Here is a 19,612-nt window from a genome sequence, read left to right on the forward strand (position 1 = left end):
TTAAGATCCAATCTGACTTGCATGTTCGGCAGCCTTCGAGCGCCGCCTGGCAGAAAAGTACAAGAAATAACGATATAAACACCTAGAACTCAAATGTGTTCCTGGAAAAAGAAACCTACGAAGAAGAATGCCTGTTGATTGGTTGAACTTAGGCAATCGTTGATAGAAGCAAAGGCGAGCGATAGATTGGCTTGTATTATTACAAAGAGCCGTATCTGCATCCGCGTTCAGCGTATGTCGTAATCGAAGTATGTTTATCTCGTAAGCGTATTTTGTGCTATTTACAAAGAATTGAGGGGCTGTCACTCGAACAATGCCCGTTCTATAGGCACCTTTAAATGTCTCTGAAATGAAACAAGTGTTTCGCTAAAAAGAAAACCTATAGACAGCTACTGGCGCTCTGGAAGGACGATATACCAATATGGCCGATTCTGGCAGCGAATCAAGCTCGCGCGTTACAAAATTGCCTTTGGGGTTTTCTATGGAAAGAACAACTTTGATTTTAACACGCATGCCAGATAGACGGCCACAACCGTCACCGAAAGTAGATGCATCATCGTATGTAGCACTGCACCCTCGTAGGCACGCAACACTTAGGACGACATTTAGAACAAGCCTCCGGAATAGAAAGCGTTCGCTCTGATTAGCTGAACGTTTGAATCGCAGTAGTAAACAGATGCCATATATGAAAAATCGCTGCAATAACTAATTAAAAAAAAAAAAAAAAATCTATCGAAAAATTACAAGCTATTTTATTACTCTATGCTCATTTCTATTACGAGTAGTTAGTGGTGCTTGAGCCGGAGTAAATTGTCGCCAGAGCTAGCGTTCGACTAGCCGATAGTAAGCTTACTAACTGCGTCTTGTAAAAGACCTTTTGACATATCGAAAGTAAATAGATCTCTTTCTTAGCTTCATATACCTATTATTAACGTTAGGCATTTTCCGTGCTCTTTTTTTTACCACTTGATGTATTGGATCGGGAGTTCGAACCGTATGTAAGCATTGGCCCAAATAAAACTATGTAGATTCGTCGTGTTCAAGCCCGTGTTTTGCTGCGGGGTGGCCGCGACCCGCGTGTCCGGTCCAAGTAAGCACTGGTCTGAGATTTGAGCTCCAACCGGGAATTGGTCATTTTACACAGATTATAGGGTCCACGCAATATTTGATCTGATCAAAGTGGCTAGATAGAGGTCAGACGCAAACATACTTTTGTATTCTATGACTGCACGCTTTTGTGGTTACATCAGTGAATTGTTACTGCGATCATTTAAATACAACAGTTTGTGAATGACTGGCACGGCATCGTTGCTACTGCCCGCTGACTTGGATAGAGAACGTCGAAACTTAGCGTGAAACTAGAAAATAAACCGCCGCTTTGAAGTCCGAACGCGCAGTTGGTTTGGACAAGCCCAGGATACTTTTGCAAAATATGTTGGACGCTGTCTAACGTACCACGTATAATATAGATAACAGAACGATGCTTAGAGAACGGCTCCGACGACCGTGGATCACGTTTAATAACTTCTATATAAAGACTTCATAGAAAAAGGGATACAAATTTGCAGAGCGCTAATTCCTTCTTAAATTTAAATTAGGGAAAATAGTCCAGTATATGAAATATAGTTTATCAGTACCAGTCCTCGATTCATTTAACGTCACTCGCATATTTTCATCGCATTTATAAGCAATGATCGAAATGTATCGATTTCAATGGAAAAAAGTTTTCCTTTCCGAATTTTTCATAGGATACCCTCATATCAGATTAGTTAAGGAAAGCGTCATGTGGAATATAAGACTTCTTAGAAAATCATAGACGTCTTAGTTGCTAAGACTTTGTTAACACCTTCTTAGTCTAGGTAGTGAATTGATTTAAAACTCAGCACCTAAATAAACTAGGCCAACAATTTAGATAGAATCTGTAATCGATCAATTTGTTCACGTTGCTTTCCTCAGTGGGAAGCTCAGCTTGAAAAAATACGGAAAAATCACGTTAGCCGTCGTTATTTAAAGGCGATCTTTGAACGGACCGTGTTAGTGTGTGTGTATATATACATATACACCTTTCTCGGGATTCGATAAGAAGCTTTATGTGTATGGTCAACGCATAGATCAGCTTTATAGCAATCTACGATGTCCTTTTCGGATTCGCCTTACGCGGCTCGTTGATCATGACTTCCAGTGGCTAGGCGGGACGTAGGGTCTGCTTGTGCCAAGCGACTTGCGAATTTCGGCACGTTCGTAGTATCCCAGTCTGGCGTTTTTAAGAGGGGTGTCCTTTTGGATACTCTTCCATTTACACCGACCATGCCTCGGATACGCCCTCTTCATCATCCTGTAAATTATTTTCAGAATAATTGCTCCGTGATCCGCATGTCCTTGAAGCCACCCTAACTCTTTCCTACCCTAAGTAGAGACTAAACATTTTAGCTGTTTTAAATCATATTCTGGCAGTCAGTAACAGATGAATGTATCACATTTTGTCCTTACACAGTGATCCTAATAGTTTCTGTGTGCGAATTCGAATTCCTAGATTCCCATCTGTGAGTTCTAATCAAACTGATATAGTTCGCCTAGTATTTTCCTTCCTGCCATGTAGAGTCCCTCAAATGCTATACTTATAGATGTAAACTATTGATATTACATCATGTAAACAAGCAATAAAATAGCTCTCAGTTGTACCAGGTATCGAGTAATGTGTTTACCATTTCGTATTACGAAATTACGTATTATGCGAAACGATTATATACGATAGCCGACAATTCATAAATCGTCTCCGACTTTCCGATTACTAAATATGGCTATATACTTAAAATTGTCGAGAAATAGCTTCGTGGCCTATCAAGTGAGCCTGCCTCGCATAACAGCTAGTATCTCGCCTGCCCATAACGCACACATTCTGTCACAATTCTTCAACGCCTATAATGGGTCGCTACATTTCTATGGCTGTATACAGTAAACAATGTTAAATGATTGCTCGTAAATGAAGATGATGTTCATTAACGCACATTGTTCCGTAGGTTAGTTTATCTGTGATTAAAATATGTACATAGACAAAACGACCTCTTCACTAATTTCGGGGCAGCTGATTTTGTCTATATGTCCATCTGTAATCGCAACGAACGATATATTACTAGATAAAGGAGCAGTCTGGAGAAGTTACGCGATCTATCACGAGAAGATGACAATTTTATTTGGCATTTTTCTCTTCATTTGCTCCGCTGTATGTTTGCGCGAACTCCGACCCCAGTTTTCTTCTGTAGCTCGAGCTCAATCAAATGCACATACATAGGCCAAAGGCACACACGTTGCGAAGCCGTTCACACGAGATCACACAAAAGGTCATATTTGAAAAGATCACGATATTTCATTTCGAACGAATTCAAATAGCTCGGGTCATTGACAATTCCAATGCGTGATAGTTGCATTGATCATTGTAGTTAATTCGCTATGTGATAAAGTCAAATGATTGATAGTCATTAGCTAGAAAATGGATCGATGAAGATTGTTAGCTGGTCAAAAATGAATGGGCAAAGCCTCAATCACTCGTTGGTCTGACCTCAGCTATGTTTACATCTGCTAAGTGGCGGCATGAAGACCAATCTGGTACGGTTGACTCTAAGTAGAGAAACGATTTTGTCAACTTCGGCCAGTTGTTTTAGTCGAGTATCGGTAGTAGTTGTTGTCGGTTTAATGGCGCTTGATAAGTTTATGAAAGTACGGTCCAGAAGAATCTTGTCATCATCATGGACGATCTTGATTTTGTAGTGCCAACCTGCCGTTTAAAGCTAGATTTAGAAAGATGACGCTGTTACATTCGTAACTCATTCAGTTTATAGATCTCTCAAAACGTGACCCGTAGTAGGCGTTGGGTTGCCGGAACTAGGACGTTGGTTTTCTTAATGAAACGACTTATCGCAACGTCATGCATATTCGCCTATTCTATTGCCTATTGCTGCTCATACCACTGCGAGCTCCCAATAGGACTGAATCAGCTTCATATAAGACTGCCCGTTAAAGCCAGCTCGACATGCGTCTCGTCCTGACTATGGGAAGATTTAACGCGATTGCTTAACCTATATGACGTCACGTGCCTTCTCACCAGACGCGTAAACAAGACCCTCGAAAACCTTTTTTTATATTAGCTATTTTTTATAGCTATTTTTTAAATATATATATATATATATATTTTTTTTTTTTAAACTCCCATTAAAATAAAACTGATTGTGCCGTACTGTAGTTCGGCTAACTGTGTTTTCCTAGCTCCGATCAGACTAGGGTCGATTCTGAAAGCCTGCATCGAATAAATTACGTTTATAGATAACATCAGCTATACATAGATATGAAAATCTTCACAGACGCTAACACCTCAATGTTGGCTAGGGTGTACAACAGTTCAATCCAAGGGCTTTCACTGGCAACGAATTGGTTAACGTTTATTTGATACTGCTAAATATAGAACTGCAACTTCTTAAAGGGAAACCTTTCCCAGATTTATTGACCTATGAGCAGGATAATGTGACAGGAACATGGTTTTATTTTTTAGGGCGCAGAAGAGGAGCGGCCCAGTTTAGCCGCCCTTTGCCAGGTGTTGTTTCGTCCCTCCCCGGGTACAGCAGTGCGCAGTTTTTCGCCGTCGAATCCCCATCTAAGTCGCATACAGAAAACAAAAGCGATTATTATCTGTACCTTTTAAAAGAATACTTTGCTTTGTCACATTTATGTATTCTACATCACTATTATTTATTAGTTATACATACTTTAATACATAATTTACCAACCGATGTTATTTATTCTCTAATAGGCAACGTCTTACGTTGCGATACAATTGTTTCATGCTCAGTAGTTATTAAGACCTCGATTGGGAACGAGTGAGCGATCGATCGATGCACGAAGAACGTTCCGGCATCAATATACTTCTCGATCTTCAGTAATCGCGTGATACTGACAAACCTGTACAAAAAACCAAGAATCGGATAAAGGCATACGACGCTATTACTTTATTTGCTCGTAATGACTAGACTAGATGAGACACATTTTCTTAACAATTTCAGTCTATTAATAATAGTTGTTTCTCATGTATAAATGCTACAAAATTCGAAGCTTGCCGACCTGTGATAAAGCCTTAAGCTGTGATAAAGATTGTCTCAAATTGTTAACCTGAGAAATTTGTTTTTCCATTATGTGCTATCGAACTTTCATTAAACGCTGTATTGCAAAATCGATGCGTCATAAGTGCTCACCGAATGATCTCGGCACGTAGAAATTAGAGCGATACAACAGAGATAATGCCCTCTAAGGGTACCTCATACATTGCCATGGATGGCCGGAAACTGACTGTATGATCAGGCACATGGTGGCCGACGGCCTGCTTTTCATGCAAATCGAACTTGTTTGTGCTGCATTTCTTTTTGAGAACTCTACAATAAAACATACATTCTGTAAATTTTACTGGCTTTAAACGTTTGTATGTTCCCAAGTTGTAGTGTAACATAGCTCTTCCGGATAGAGCTGTGGGAAAGGAATTATTATTGGTCTAGGTCATTTGCTATATGGGCCAACCTAAACTGGTTCATTCCATCTACCGGCTAAGGTAACGTAACTGTTACTACATCTTCGGTCGCGCGTCGAGAGGTACAACCATCGTACAAAAGCATAACAACGTTCAGGTGTGCAAATTCTGCGCCTAAAATACAAGGTACCTAAATAGATACTTCTTTCCTCGTAGCAACCTAACTGTTTGTTTGTTTGTTTGTTTGTCTGTTTTAACAGCACAAGGAACCATTGCCGAAATTAACGCTAATGGTCAATCAATTTGAAAATATAATTTTCCTTTGAAAAATATGCTACCGAATTCGGAGACGTCTTACGTACTATAGAGATGTGTTAAAGCTATTTTGCCTAAGTACCCTTACTTCAAGCTTGGAATAATTCTACGATGCATACAATAGTGTACTGACCGTGTCGTTTCAGAGGGGACGAAGACATTTACAGTTATATTCATTCCAGGTACACTATACGAGTGTATTTTCTACTCTATGAAATTAACTTTCACATCTACATATTATCCGAGCTAGGTCGTGGGTCAGTGGAGGAATAAATGAATAAAGTTTCCCTCGTCTATTCAATTTACCATCGAGGTAATCGTTAGCGACTGGCGCTGGTTCGTTTCGGTCAGTGCTGAGTACTTTGCTAGAACGAACTGACGGATCTTCGAATAATTCTAAATAGTTCGCAGTTGCACCTCTGCCATGTTCACACCAGGTTGGCCATTGACTTGGCTATTTCAAATACACTTACTCCATTCTGTCAAATAGATATTTGCACAGCATTGATAGCCTCGTTAATCTTTTGTACGCCCATTTACCTAGCTGTTTTCTGAGCTGATACCTCTCCGTCGTAACAAGAACTACGAAACAATTACCAGGTCAGCGTCTCCCTGATGTAATAGCTAAACCTTGCTCACCGCGGTTATATTACGATGACTGGAGTTAATATTGATCATTTTTATCTGGTGGTAGAGTATACGAAGCGGTCGTTTCAATAATAAGTCTATACTGTCGTTTAACTCACCCTCTTCTTGCCGCACTTTGACGAGGATATCTACTTTCTACCGTTCGGTGTATTGTCAGACGATCAGAATGTTCGACTTTACCTAAAGGTAATTTTAATTCTTATCACAAATACATTTGTTTTGACGTGTCTTGGACACGAATTTTGGCCCTTTCTGTTGGCAGCACGACAGACTAGAATTTAATGTGATTCACACTTATTGAGTTTCTAATCATTGCATTAGATTCAATTTTAAGTAAATAAAAAAGTACAGTTTAGTTATATTTTACTCACCGCAGATGTTATAGAATTACTTTCATAAATCAGGATAGGCTGTCGACAGAGGAAATTCAATAGCGAATCCCGCACTATTTTAATATGTCCTTACAAAGCAGTACTTAGAAAATTTCGCCGTCGTTAGAAAGCAGATTTTTCCATCTATACGGCCCGTCTGATTCACCCCGTACTCTTTAACATAACTCATTAAAGCATAATTATATTACATGAACAAATTAAAATGTCAACTATAACATTTTAATAAGAGGAAAACTAGTTTTTTTTTTACATTTTTATACATATTAATATTGCTAAAGTGCCGTATGTTCTCTAAACTATCGAAATTAGAGATCAGCTTGGCTTGAACACGTCTAAGATGTCAAACGCTACACGAGCTTGAACAGCCAATGGATTGAATGTTGTTCATTGGGCTTAGGGTGATTCACATACGAGTCAAGTCTCAATGTTTAATCACGATTACGATGTCACTCATCGGTAAGCCAGATCAATTTATAGGTCTATCTCTCTCTATGAAAAGCAAATATATTCAAGGATCTGTATTTAGCACCACAATAACGTCTAACTCTCTCGGGGATTTTGTCTTTTATTAAATCCAAGGCTCACAGTGTTCATCGGAGGCTCGACAGCGAACGGGGAGGAACTGCTATTCTTTTCGCGAGTACTGTTATATTCACGGCGGCATTTTACTTCGGTATTTTCGGTTTTTTCTTTTTGTCTTCTATGTCTATAGGTGTGTAGCGATCGTCGTCAGCTTCATCTTGAATTAATTTGTACATTTTTGGGGCATTTTCGTTCGCAAAGAATAGGTGCCGCATGTTTTTCTCCAGTGTCTTGAAACTCGGTCTGATCTTTGGCCAGCTTCTGCAAACAAGAAACCATATCAAGTTTGCCATATTTATATTAAGCAATCCAGAATGACGGCGGTGGCAATTATGGCGATTAACACGTATCGATACCGTCACCAGATACATATAATCAAACCCATAAGAGCACGGAAGGGTATTTGCCTCAAGCAGGAACTTGAGTATGACCTGCAATCCAAGCCTATCTCTGCGGAATCGGAAAAGCAATTGGCCTATTACGCCCAGATCAAACTTAGAATATACCTAACCTAGGCTAACATAAACGGCGCTCATTAATAGCAATACCTACGATAACTTCCTTAAAATTTGCCTACTTCATTTGTGCCTTTTTAAATGAAATTAAATCACCGCATGAGGATAAAGAAAGCATACATTTATTTGAACTGATTTTATGTTTTGTTGAACTACAGAGCTGTTTATTATCATAGGGACCTTACAGTCATAGACTAGATTTAAGACATTTTCTTATGTCGATACGCTCCATGGCGTTCTTCACCATTATAAGCTAAAAAGAACACGGTGCTTTCTTTATTTGTTAGAACAGAAGGGGAAAGTAAGTCGTACCTCTGCTATAAACAAGTAAATTTTCCGTTTAAAACGAGTCAATTCACAGTTGAGATTATCCATGCTACTGTTAATGTCGTAAAAACTCTCCAACTGTCATACTGTTTCCAGAATTGTTCTCAATTACGTATACATAAGCTGCCTTCGGCGCTGTGGAATCGGATATCTGTGCTCGCCATTTTGATCTTTGGCAATTTTGACCATTTCGTCTGTTTTTTTTTTGCGCGAGAAAAGCACCCGCCTACATCTGAGCCAAACAACAGAATACTTCCTGCTTTACTACGCTCAAATCATGATTGTCATACTCTTCGGAAGCTCAATAGCCTTCGTAACGGCTCTTCGCTCCACTGTGAAGTACACGAAGCGAACCATAATTTTTGTTTACCATAAATAAATGAACGACGGCCCTGTTTATCCTTTGCGAAGCAATATAAATGAATTAACGCTATCTTCCCGCTTGCTAATTCTGTAAACGTGGGCCAAATTGTACGAAGCGAAGGCTTTAAAAACAAACAAGTGTCGAAAGTAGTGTTATAACATTGCAGACATACCCATAAAAGCTAGTAGCAATGGCTACAGATTTCAATATTGTACGTCGACCTACTCAATAGAGATAACTATTTTTCGGAGGAAAATTTGATTATCATCAAAACGAGAGATTAGCCAACCGTGTCCAGTCGCATGCTTCGAATAACCTCATTCTACGGTACCTGGTACAACTTTTAAATATTCTGTAGAGCGACTTGGTAAACCCGTGGGGTCGTCTTGCTTTATTGCTTGCTTCCCAAATTTCTTCCGAAGATGCCCCGCTCGCTAATAGAAATACCTTTCATCACAAAGCAAATACAACATATCGCAGTATCCCATTTAGATTGCCGCAATTCAGGGTGACATACAAAGAGCTAGCTTCAGGTGTGTCAATAATTTTTGAAGTTTTTCTAAAGTTCAGGCTGTCAGTCTCTGCTTAAAATAGTTTCCTTATATTCTGATTGGTATGCACTGGAAAGATCTTACTGATTTGTAGTGACCAAAGTTGGTGATGATCGCTTGATGACCTCATGTTTTTTGGCGTTCTGTTTGACAGCGTGAAATGCCACTATTATCATTGGCAAGCTCAAATGTTGCTAGGGCGTCACTTTGTGTCTAGCGGCCCGATTAGATATCAACGATTACGGCAGTTGCCAACCGACCTCAGATACGATAATTCAGCTCGGGTGTATACTAACGTTCCATAGTATATAGCCGAAACGCTTGACATCCGCCTTGATTTTCGAATCGACCTTTGATTTGTTCGACGTAGACCAATCTCTACAAAAGGAATCAAATTAGAAAAATCAACGTTTTAAGTGTGCTCTTTCTCATTAAATGTTATTCCAAATATTTGTTCACGTTTATCACACGAAGATCCTAGTACACGAAGATCGGCGTAACAAGCAGACACAAGCGATACACCACAGCAGTCGACGAACTTCTACGATGTACGAATACATGAAGAAGTTCTATAGACAACAATTTGTAGTAACGAACCGTCGAAAATTAACTATCAAACCCATTTATTTTGTGCCTGCATAATCGCTTTACGTGTCAAAAAAGGCCCGATCATAATCATTTTAATTGTTAATGCAAAGGGCAGCGTTAAGGCACATGCGAACGATGACGACGACGACGACCACGACGACGACAGGAAAAATCGCCGCACGGCCTCATAACCCGTCCGACACGGCGGATGTGGTTACTTTTCATGTAATCAGTTAATAGCTTGCGGTGCCTTGCCGCCGGGGCAACAGATAAAGCCATCATGCGAAGCTCGACATACACCTAATGGGCTAAACCTCGTAGCGGATATGGTGCAATCCCGTTCAAACTATAATAAACTGTGATCATGAAACATGTGGTATACATGGTATGGCCGAAATCGGCGAGTTTAACAATCAGAAAAGGTTCTTCGCCTCCGAGAAGAACGTTTCTTAGGTGAAGATCACAATGGGCCGTTCCAGAATTTTCCAGATATCGTAGTCCACGACACACCTAGACAAAAACGTTGGCAAAGTTCATTTTGACGGTTAGTAAGATATTGCCATGCCGTACGGTTCACTGGAAACGAAAGCATGCGTTCGTCGTCGAAAACCGGCAACAACCTATGATTACCTGTGATCAATATGGATTTTCAAATACTAGAATCTTTATAACTTCGTGTGATATTTTCTCTACATTCTGTATAGCTGCTTATTTTTTAAACGCCTATACATAGATCTATAGATTACCCCGTTAAGTGAAGGTCGGTTTAATGAAAGTTAGCACAGACAGTAATGATTTCGGTCCCTAACGATAGCGAAGGCTTTGTCTGAGTACGTTTTGGGACGCTGTGCCCTAATAGATACTTTTAACTAAAATAAGGCCATAAATTTGCGATTTCTCAATGGCCTTTAACAAAGTAGACTGCACGTCCATAATAATCAAAGCATAGGACGGTCCCTTCAGATGTTTCAGATCGCGTCCTTCATGTTTTCGTTAGATGCCTAATAAATGAAAATTGTTCCACTTTGCACCAGCAGCGTTGAATTGGAGCGTAAAAAAAATTAAGTAGGTTATGACTAAACTAAAGTAAAGTAAAGCAAGATCTTTACATATCTAAGCTTTTATTACGACACCCAGTAACTATCCATATAGCACAGCATACACACACGTAACTAGTAGATAGCAGCATCGACTGATTGTCTGTGCGTGAACCATCAATATGAAGCACAAACCTGGCAACGGTCTACAACGAGAAAATCTAACCAGACTACCTGGTAGCATATATTGATAAGACAGAATTCAGTCAGCGTGGGCCCTTTTTGGCTGACGTATTCCTTCGCCGGTCCGTGACGCATGTATTCTGTCACAACTAGTATTGGCTGTTTCGAGCAGTGTCCAAAGAAGGTAACGATATTTTTATGGTTGAGTTTTCTGTAAAGTAGGCAGGTAAAACTGGTACATTTTACGATTTCAGGTCAAGTTTTTGTATTGGACAAAAACATATATCATGCGATGCTAGGTTCACACATCACTTACTTACGTGTCAGCGCATGCTTTTCGGGAAACATAGGTCTAAATGACCTGAGTGAGTTTCAATTGGCCTTTGGCTGTCTGAAGCAATTAATCATTTTTATCCAATTAGTTCGAGCAGCTCTCTGAAGCAGTGAAATCTCTATCTAGCGAATCTAGTATATGTGGGTTAGCGAATATATAGCTAGAAATAGTAGCAGAATCTTAATTTTTTCACCTATATCTTGTATGCGTTGACCACATCTCGGAAAATGACTCACTTAATAATGTTCACCTCATGGATGAGGTGAGAATCGAACTCAGGGTAATTACTTTCCTTCACAGCAACTTCGTACACTCCCCAGAGGGCTCGGTTCACAGTCGCGCAGCCTCCTCTTCCTAAACGCTCTTGCTTTTCTAGATCAAAGTGGTCGATCTCCCAGTCAACTAAAAATCAGAGTTTATACACAGCTACGAGACAAGGCATTGCGATTAAATGAATTGAAATAATGATTGACGGATGACATGATCTAAGGAACTTCTATCGTTCACTGCTTTCAAATGTTGCTTGACATGTGACTGTGTCGCGTACGTTTCAGAAGCCGCATTGCCAGCGACGGCAGCCAGGAACCACCAAAAAGAAGAAATATGTTGCCAGTAAAGATTATTATAAATTAAAAAAGTCCACAGTCAGCCAATGCCCTGTAATCGAATCTGCAGCGGTAACAATATCAGCTAAAGAAATTTACCAACTCCAGCAGCTTGTCCAAGTGGTGTAGATATAAAGTCTCCGTGGTCCCTATAATAGCTGATTAAATCTTTGAAGCTTCGAAACGGCTGTACATCTTCCAGAAAAATTTCTCCATTACTATTAAGGTTTATGTCGTAGTGGCGTACGGGTGGTTCAGCGCTGCGTAGGAGACAAACACAAATCCAGCTTACCGATATCGTTTGCTCAGAAATAAATACAGAATTTTATACAAAGCAGTAGTACTGTGTATTGTATGAAAATATACTAAGCTACATTTCAAATAACCACGTCATACACTGGGCAGGTCATCGTCATTTTCCTGGTTCTGGTGGTCAAGCGTAACTTTTGTTATCGAAACCTATTTCCAACGTTAATCAAGTTATTTTTGCGCCTTTTTGGTTTTTTTTTTTTCGATCATCAAACAAATCGCCGTCATCGACATCGACAGACACGTGATTATATAAGTTAGCCACAGAACTTCAGCCCAGCTGAATGAATTACAAATAAAACCACTGTTTCTGCTGGTAAAAGACAGGATACAATGATGTTCTATTATTTCTTATCTACTGCGTCAGCTAGTTAAAGAGTTCAAAAGCTACGCTGGGGGCAGCACGCAAACTAACCTTCAGTGTGATTTGAGTAGTGCGTCTAAGCCTATTCTCGTTGGACGACTCTCGTTGGAGTACGCGGTCAGCTGAGTTAAAAACCCAGATAAATCGGAGAAATTTATCTTTACAGCTAAAAACTGGACGAGAGCGTTCATGGTTGTGACACTGGCGCCCTACGCATCCCGCCAACCTAGCGGTGCCTGAATGCATTTGAAAATTTCGAGTAAATAAAGACCTACTGCGTATGTGTTTTTCGGAATTTTAAACTGAAGACCTATACACGGTGGATATTAATCTACGAAGGGTGTTTAGAACGTTCTGAATTACTAATAAGTGCTTTTACATCCGAAATTGTTGTCAGACATTACAGAAAATAGAACGTTAAGCTCTAATGATGTGCCATCCGAATTACTGCTTTCTGTTACAGCTACCAGATATCCAGTTCCATAGTAAGCCGCTGCTAATCGACACCGACATAAATATTGTTAATATATGGCCCTTACATATATATTTGATTTGATAGGCACAATTTAAAGAAGCTTCCAGCGAAGTGAAATCAATTCTCCATATTTTTTTTTTTTTTAACAAAAATTAAGGGCATCGCAGAAAAGCTGCCGAAACGGGGGGGGGGGGGGTGGAAACCGTGCAGCGTGCTTCATGAATATAGTTTCCTCTTGGATTTATCACAGCCTCTTTAGATCTACAAGGTACCCCAGAGTTATACGATACTCTAGTGCAAATCTGGATAAGTAAAACCTGATAAATAGAATAAGATGACCTATCTAAAACTGACGGATGACAGTGAGTTGCGCTAAGTATTATTATGACAGGTTCTGCAGATTTTAGATAAACAATGCAGCTCCTACAGATTTTTAAAACGAATTGTTAGCAATCGCTATGAGAGGTGAGTTGCTATCTCTAATACGACGGTTGGCTACCTTTTCTATCTCGTCTGATGTTTCAAAAGCAAGTAACCTGTTAAGTTGTTTAGCTTATTCGTTGAAGTTGAAATAAATTTACAAATCTATTTCTTCAGCTTAAGTAACGAAGTTAAAAAAAAAAAGCCGAATAAATATATTAACGTAAGTTAGGAAACACTTATTTTGCTTACTTTCCAGTGTGTAACGATATAACCAAAGTCCCATCTTTAGGTGCACAAAAAAGAAACGCTCCAATACGATCCAGCTTTATCAGATGTTCTTCGGCTCTTTCCCGAGAAATGTAGCCAGCGAAAGCATCACAACGGGTCATTTCTCGTCGTCGATCCGCCATCTAGACAATAGAGAACATGTTGGTTTTCGTTGCGAATAGATAACCAGTCCTGCAGCGTTTGGTAACATAAAACTGATTTTGTTTCGTTCAATTACGTAATTATCGTTTTCTCAGATTAGCACGCAAAGTAGATAAGTATGGTACTTCCCAACTGTAATATAAGTTACTGCGTCACCTAATTACGCTGAAACAACCTAACAAGGAATTGTGAACAGTTAAAATATACCACTTTGCTTCAGACCCAGTCGGATACGGCTCCAGGGTTCGAGGAGTAGCCCATTTTTGAGTTGGGTTACCTATTGGTGCTACAACCAGTGCTTAAAATAACGATCATTGACCATAGATACGTTTCATATCAAAAACAAAAGTAATTAGTGTTTTTGAAAATACCGGTTACTTCTTTATCTACTGAAAGGGTATTCTATCTCCATTCTAGTGGGGCATGTTGACATTGTTGTGTGCATCTATCTGAAGACGATTAACTCTATGGTCATTAGACCTAGGGTGTGATGTTTTTTTTTTTACCATAAAGCCGAACGAAAAATCTCGTCCATAAAAACTCGTTTGAACCTTGGTTAGTTAAAGTACCTTTGGATCTTTTCCTGCTTGGAATACCTGATGTCTTCTGTCTAAAATAGGTGTCACTCGTATTTGACAGTATGAAGCATTTGTTGTGGTTAATGATCATAACTAACAGACAGCCTAGCCCACAATTGGTCTTCTTAACAGTCATTTAGTTGTGTCCACAGCAAAAGTTATTTTATAATTTGTGTCTGGTGGTACTAAATAAGAGAGTTGGGGGATGCCTTATAGAACCTCTAAACAAACTATAAATAGGTTTAGGGGTTCTATAGGGTTTCCAAGCAGTTTCAATTAATAATGAAAGGTTTCCATTATTTTAATTGTTTCTGCTAGTTACTTTGAAGGAACTAACTGAAATGGCTACTTAGAAAAGGGCAGACTCAGTTCCGGAATCAAGGCCATATTTTTTGCACAGTCACACGCTTTCCTAGATGTATCCGTCAATTCATTTTTTCACGCGTTTCTACCTTTAACAGAAAAATAACATACAAATGTTTTTTGGCCTTACGGGGAAAAATATATATATATGACATTTTCAAACACCCTGTACACCTAGCGTTCGACTTGCCACTACGAATATAAGTGACGGTAAGCGGAATCGACTGATTTATAGTAGTTATATATTCACTGCTATCATTACATAACTACTAATGCGAGGCGTCCTTAGATTGCCGGATCTCACAACATAAAACTACGTATTTGGTGACATGGTGTTCCAACAGGGTACAGGTGAACTTGGATCGCAGCGTATGTTACAGAGCAGCTAACGTAACAGCGTCTGTTTTATCAACTGCAGGAACAAGCACTATACTCGACCTTTAGGTGTTTCTAAAATTAGTCGTACGTCTACTTGTTTATGGACCACATCTGGCAACTGGTTCACTGCTAGTAGCGACTTGGAAGAAAGTCGAAAAAGATGGGTGTCAGTCTGACGCGCACTCCGGACATCTCCGTATCGAGAAGGCAAATGTGTCCATAGAATGTGGTCACGGAACACGGCCGATACATCAGCGGATGCATCAGCAGGTGCACCGATCACAGCTGGTGAGTTTAACTACAGCAGTGTAATCGATAGATTGTTTACTACCTCGCAGAGGGCAAAGAAATCTCACTACGAGTGAGGCCTTCTTGTTGTGCATTAACAAACAACTGTCCGATCAATTTCCCTAAGCCGATTGCGCCTCAAGTGAAATGCTGGCATCCGTCAAGTTTTCTACTGTTCTAACCGTCTCTAGCTGTAACGTTCTTTGCCAGGATTTTCAGCGCAGAACCGTTCAACTGAACATCGCTTTCTGAGACAAGCGCATATTCGAGAAGCTCTCGTTGCAGTTCGCTTGACATTTGAGAAGGAGAAGATGAAAGCATTAATATAGTTAGAATTCAACAGGACCATTCAGGTTTCAGCGGTTCGTCCTATTCTGTTGACACAAATCGCTTCCGACTTTTCAGGCTTTAGCAAAAAACTCTTAACAGCCCTCGGTCCTGTGTTATAGTACGGATGTTATTCGCCTATTGTTGATGGACTACCGTTTAGCTGTGCATTTACCACGTACCTCAACAAAAGACAGCCGTCTAACTGCATCCGATAACTGTCGATTTACACAAAATAATCAAATCTTAAAAATAGAGAAATAACATTTATTCATTTAAGTACTGTTTTGGTTTAGGTACGACCTGGCTGATTTGAACCTAATGACTTCTAAATTGAAGTCGCAGGTGCGGTACCATTTCACCTGATCGTAGACACCCCCAGATAGTCTGAACCTCGTACCGTATTACGGAAGTAAACACCGGGCGTGCGGTGACACATTTTCCTTATGTAGACTCTGTACAGTGTCAGCAACGCTAAACCGGCTGTATCCAACGTAGAACAAGCCCCTTACTTGCTCTAATTTGACGTTTTAGGCGAACTTGAGAGATTCACGGCTAGTTTACAAAAACGACCTCGTTTACTACTCTACCCGACAGGCAGGTGGACGTATTTTTACGGTAATGCGCAGTATCGGTGCTCGAAGGAGGGATGCCACTACGTCCCTACTCGTTGTAGCAACTCAAAGGATTCGAAATAGTTCAACCCACTAAGACAGCACACGCCATAATATTGAGACAAGAGGTACTCTATAGTGTTGTCTACAGCTCATAAAAACCGCCTAAAAGGTTGACATTTGTCCGCGTTTGGGTAAAGGTCAAAATCCACCTATAATTCGATCATCAATTTTAATAACATTCGAATCATTCCTAATTACCGTCATGATTAAGCAATCGAAAAAACTTATACTTAACACAATGTTTTAAGTCGTAACAAATTTAACAAAGGAGAACCCCGCCCTTGTATCGCAATTATGCCTTGATCCACAATGAATATGAGGTTTACTTTTTTGGGACTTGCTTTTTGTTCAGATAATATTAACTGCGGGGCTAATTTGCCGGTTGTAGGCAAGATTGATACAAAATTGTTCAGCTACCTGCTGGATTCTGTAAATTCCAGCTGTTGTTTTTTCGACATATGTCCTCATCATATACAATGGAAAAGCTAATCAACTTGGCATATCAATGTCCACCGTACGATAAACAGGTCTTTCTAATACCATTGAAGTACCGCACGCCAATCCTAGTCGTCACTGTCGAAATGTAGTAAACCACATGACTTTTTAGCTAAAATATTAATAAAATAAACAGCTGAAAATAAGTATTTTTCGTGTTCTACTGCTGCGGATAGCTGCCTTCCAGGAATAAGCGAAGTGTGTATGTGTCCGGATTTAAAGCTAGTCCACCACATGTTCTTGAATGGGAGCGATGGTTAACAACTGATAGGTTTAAACGAGGACTAGGAACTGTTGGGGAAGTTCTTAAGTTTTGTCAATTTTTTGCGTTTTCAAATAATGTAAATCACACAATGCAAGTCAGATCTTTGAGAAAGGTGACCACTGTAGCCAGGAAAAGGTTGAGTGGGTGAAAGCTTCAAAAATATACTTTGATGGCAAAGGACTCACACGTTGTAGCCTGTCGTTTGCTTTCTCCTGCTGTGTTTGCTCCATCAAGCGACGATTTTGGTTGATACGACGGTTTACGTTTCGTAATCAGAACAAGATAATTTGGCTGCTAATAGAGAACATTAAGCGGAGAGACATTTAGTCTACGAGTTTAGAACTGGTTTTCCCATAAACAACACGTCATGGTCAGCTCATTGGGGAAAGGGTCATATTTTCTAGGAATAAAAAAGCGGTTAGAGTTTGCTTCAGCTATCAATGTGATCTGCACAAGAAACCCAGTTTATTTGAGAATTTGAGGGCAATACAGAGTGACCCCGTAACGTTAAGGGCCATTGTAAGATAGAGAAAAATCGTATTCCTGCAGAGTCATGTGAAGCCTTGGTTACGGTGCTAACTATCGTTGGACTATGAGCCCAATTCAGGTAGTGGTCGGCTTATTCCCTGATTGTACAATGTACTAATCCTTTTTGACTAGCCAACGCGCTAATATAGTGCCAATATGACCAAACACAAATTCGCGTCAACGTAAGGGCAGTTTACCACATAAAAAATTCAACAACAACAACAACAACAAATCGACCAACAAAAAAGGCGCCTTATTTTGAATACCAAAAAACTATTCGATTAAATTCAGGGATTGGAAGATGTATACATCGGGCGTATTCGTCTGATTCGGAGCGCGGTTTCTATAGGTGGCCACGTCATAAGCAAACGCCAAATAATACAGGACGCTACTGCAGAGACGTTTATAAATTGTTACTTTTAAACAAATTCACGTTCCGCGTTTCTGTCAAGCAGACGCCTGTTGTCTGGCATCCTAGACCTTTTCGGAAAAAAATGTATCTCTTTGGCAATGACGAAGCTGCTAGAAGCCAGCCGTCCAAAGCAATCATAACGGAAGTACTAGTGCTCCAAACGACTTTAAATAGTAACGGCATTTGTTGCAGTGAATATGGTGCAGGAGTACTGAGAAGGAATGCCATATATGTGTATGTAAACGGCTGATGCACGTGCTACACCTACGCCGCTAGGTGTCATCTGGCATATCATGCTGTGACAATTTCCAAATAAAACGATTCGGTATTGCGCAGCCTTTGAAACGTGCCCTTTACCGATGTAGGGACAACGGAATATTAAACACACGAGTATAGTGGCAGCTTTAAGGCATGTTGGCGTAATTTGATAAAAAAACTGCCCTACATTCCTAAATCAAGCTGAGATAATATCGTTACGGTTACGCTATAATAATACATCATTCTTTGTGGTGCCGTCACGAATTTTCGGAAGAGGTTGGTTGTAGATAGACAAGATGTAACGACAATTAAGGCCGAAAAGGTCTAACATAGATTTCTATGTATCGCATTTTAATACGTACTGACCATTGCCCAGTGTCCGCTTACGTCGATCTGTCGTAACTTCATCCAGCTAAAGCAGTGAGAAGCACTGAAACATAACTTTAGGATCATGGCTACACATTAACGAATGCAATTTTTATAGCACTTTGGCATAGGGAACCTCTATCCTGCCTCTTAATGAAGGACAGTGATACGGCGAGCGACAGAAAAGGTCAACAATATTGAACTGATTCTTATGCTATTGGAAACGCCTTCTGGCTTGCCTACAGATCCTTATTCAGGCCATTGTGTCCTAAAGGGTTCTTTACACGAACTCCAGCTGCTAATCACAGTATATCCGAACGGCGTCGCTGCAGATAGGGTGACATTGACACTAAAATATGTCGCTGTTAGATTTATCAGTACGTAGGCAAACGTCGACGGCAGAACGAACGAACTTCTGCTGTGAACTATATGCGGAATCTCCGTGCTGCTGTCGTAACACATATGAGCTTCGATAGGCACATTTCCAATATTGACCTATCAGCCAATAATCTGTGGAACATCATTTCAATGCTTTATCACTGTATGTCCTGATTTGTACGTTCAGCTGCACTCAAACCCAGTTCCTCCAATCTCTATCTGTACTTAACTCTGGCTATCCAGTTGAAACCAATTAATCGCGTGAAGCAAAGACCTAAGCGAAAGCGAATCCGACGAGTGATAGCCAATGGCCATGAGGGAAATGATAGTGGGTACATTGTACATC

The 19,612-nt window shown here is 40.0% G+C and overlaps 3 protein-coding genes across 6 annotated transcripts in view; 2 read left to right on the plus strand and 1 right to left on the minus strand.

Annotated features, from left to right (window-relative positions):
* Positions 1-19,612, plus strand: part of LOC111244424 (insulin-like) — a 57,349-nt gene that overhangs the window by 927 nt on the left and 36,810 nt on the right. Inside the window, exon 1 of one of the 2 annotated variants that reach the window (XM_086981699.1) lies at positions 15,261-15,560. The exons of the other annotated variant lie outside the window; for it this stretch is intronic. The gene's annotated coding sequence lies outside the window, so the exon portion shown is untranslated. Of the gene's footprint in view, positions 1-15,260; positions 15,561-19,612 lie in introns of those variants that run through there. 2 annotated transcript variants of the gene reach the window in all.
* On the plus strand, positions 6,706-12,082 carry LOC147757600 (uncharacterized). The gene is made up of 3 exons (XM_086981703.1): positions 6,706-7,323; positions 7,447-7,540; positions 11,903-12,082. The coding sequence occupies exons 1-3, from the start codon at positions 7,292-7,294 to the stop codon at positions 12,080-12,082; spliced, it is 306 nt and encodes a 101-aa protein (XP_086837829.1). The 5' UTR covers positions 6,706-7,291.
* Positions 7,407-18,254, minus strand: LOC111244423 (tyrosine-protein kinase Btk-like). Of its 3 annotated transcripts, none has more exons than XM_022791538.2 (9): positions 17,510-18,253; positions 13,774-13,934; positions 12,053-12,213; positions 11,585-11,750; positions 11,027-11,225; positions 10,177-10,304; positions 9,503-9,584; positions 8,987-9,102; positions 7,407-7,710 (listed from the first exon to the last, which is right to left on the minus strand). In XM_022791538.2, exons 1-9 carry the CDS (start codon positions 17,552-17,554, stop codon positions 7,533-7,535), a joined length of 1,236 nt encoding a protein of 411 aa, XP_022647273.1. In that variant the 5' UTR covers positions 17,555-18,253; the 3' UTR covers positions 7,407-7,532. The 3 variants fall into 3 exon arrangements, with proteins under 3 accessions (XP_022647273.1, XP_086837819.1, XP_086837820.1); XM_086981693.1 differs by having other exon boundaries at positions 11,066-11,225; positions 17,510-18,237; XM_086981694.1 differs by lacking the exon at positions 8,987-9,102 and having other exon boundaries at positions 17,510-18,254.

The sequence above is a fragment of the Varroa destructor genome, unplaced genomic scaffold (genome assembly GCF_002443255.2).
Source record: "Varroa destructor unplaced genomic scaffold, Vdes_3.0 BEIS01000002.1, whole genome shotgun sequence".
Classification (NCBI taxonomy): Eukaryota; Metazoa; Arthropoda; class Arachnida; order Mesostigmata; family Varroidae; genus Varroa; species Varroa destructor.

Excerpts from the sequence above, each read along its gene's own strand:
- LOC147757600 (XM_086981703.1), top strand. The coding sequence starts at position 7,292 with ATGTTTAATCACGATTACGATGTCACTCATCG. Across the intron at positions 7,324-7,446 it reads GATTACGATGTCACTCATCG|GCTCACAGTGTTCATCGGAG; the intron begins GTAAGCCAGATC and ends ATTAAATCCAAG. Across the intron at positions 7,541-11,902 it reads CACGGCGGCATTTTACTTCG|AAGCCGCATTGCCAGCGACG; the intron begins GTATTTTCGGTT and ends CGTACGTTTCAG.
- LOC111244423 (XM_022791538.2), bottom strand. The coding sequence starts at position 17,554 with ATGGAGCAAACACAGCAGGAGAAAGCAAACGACAGGCTACAACGT. Across the intron at positions 12,214-13,773 it reads ATATCGTTACACACTGGAAA|CGCTGAACCACCCGTACGCC; the intron begins GTAAGCAAAATA and ends TCTCCTACGCAG. Across the intron at positions 10,305-11,026 it reads TCGTTGTAGACCGTTGCCAG|GTGTGTCGTGGACTACGATA; the intron begins GTTTGTGCTTCA and ends GTTTTTGTCTAG.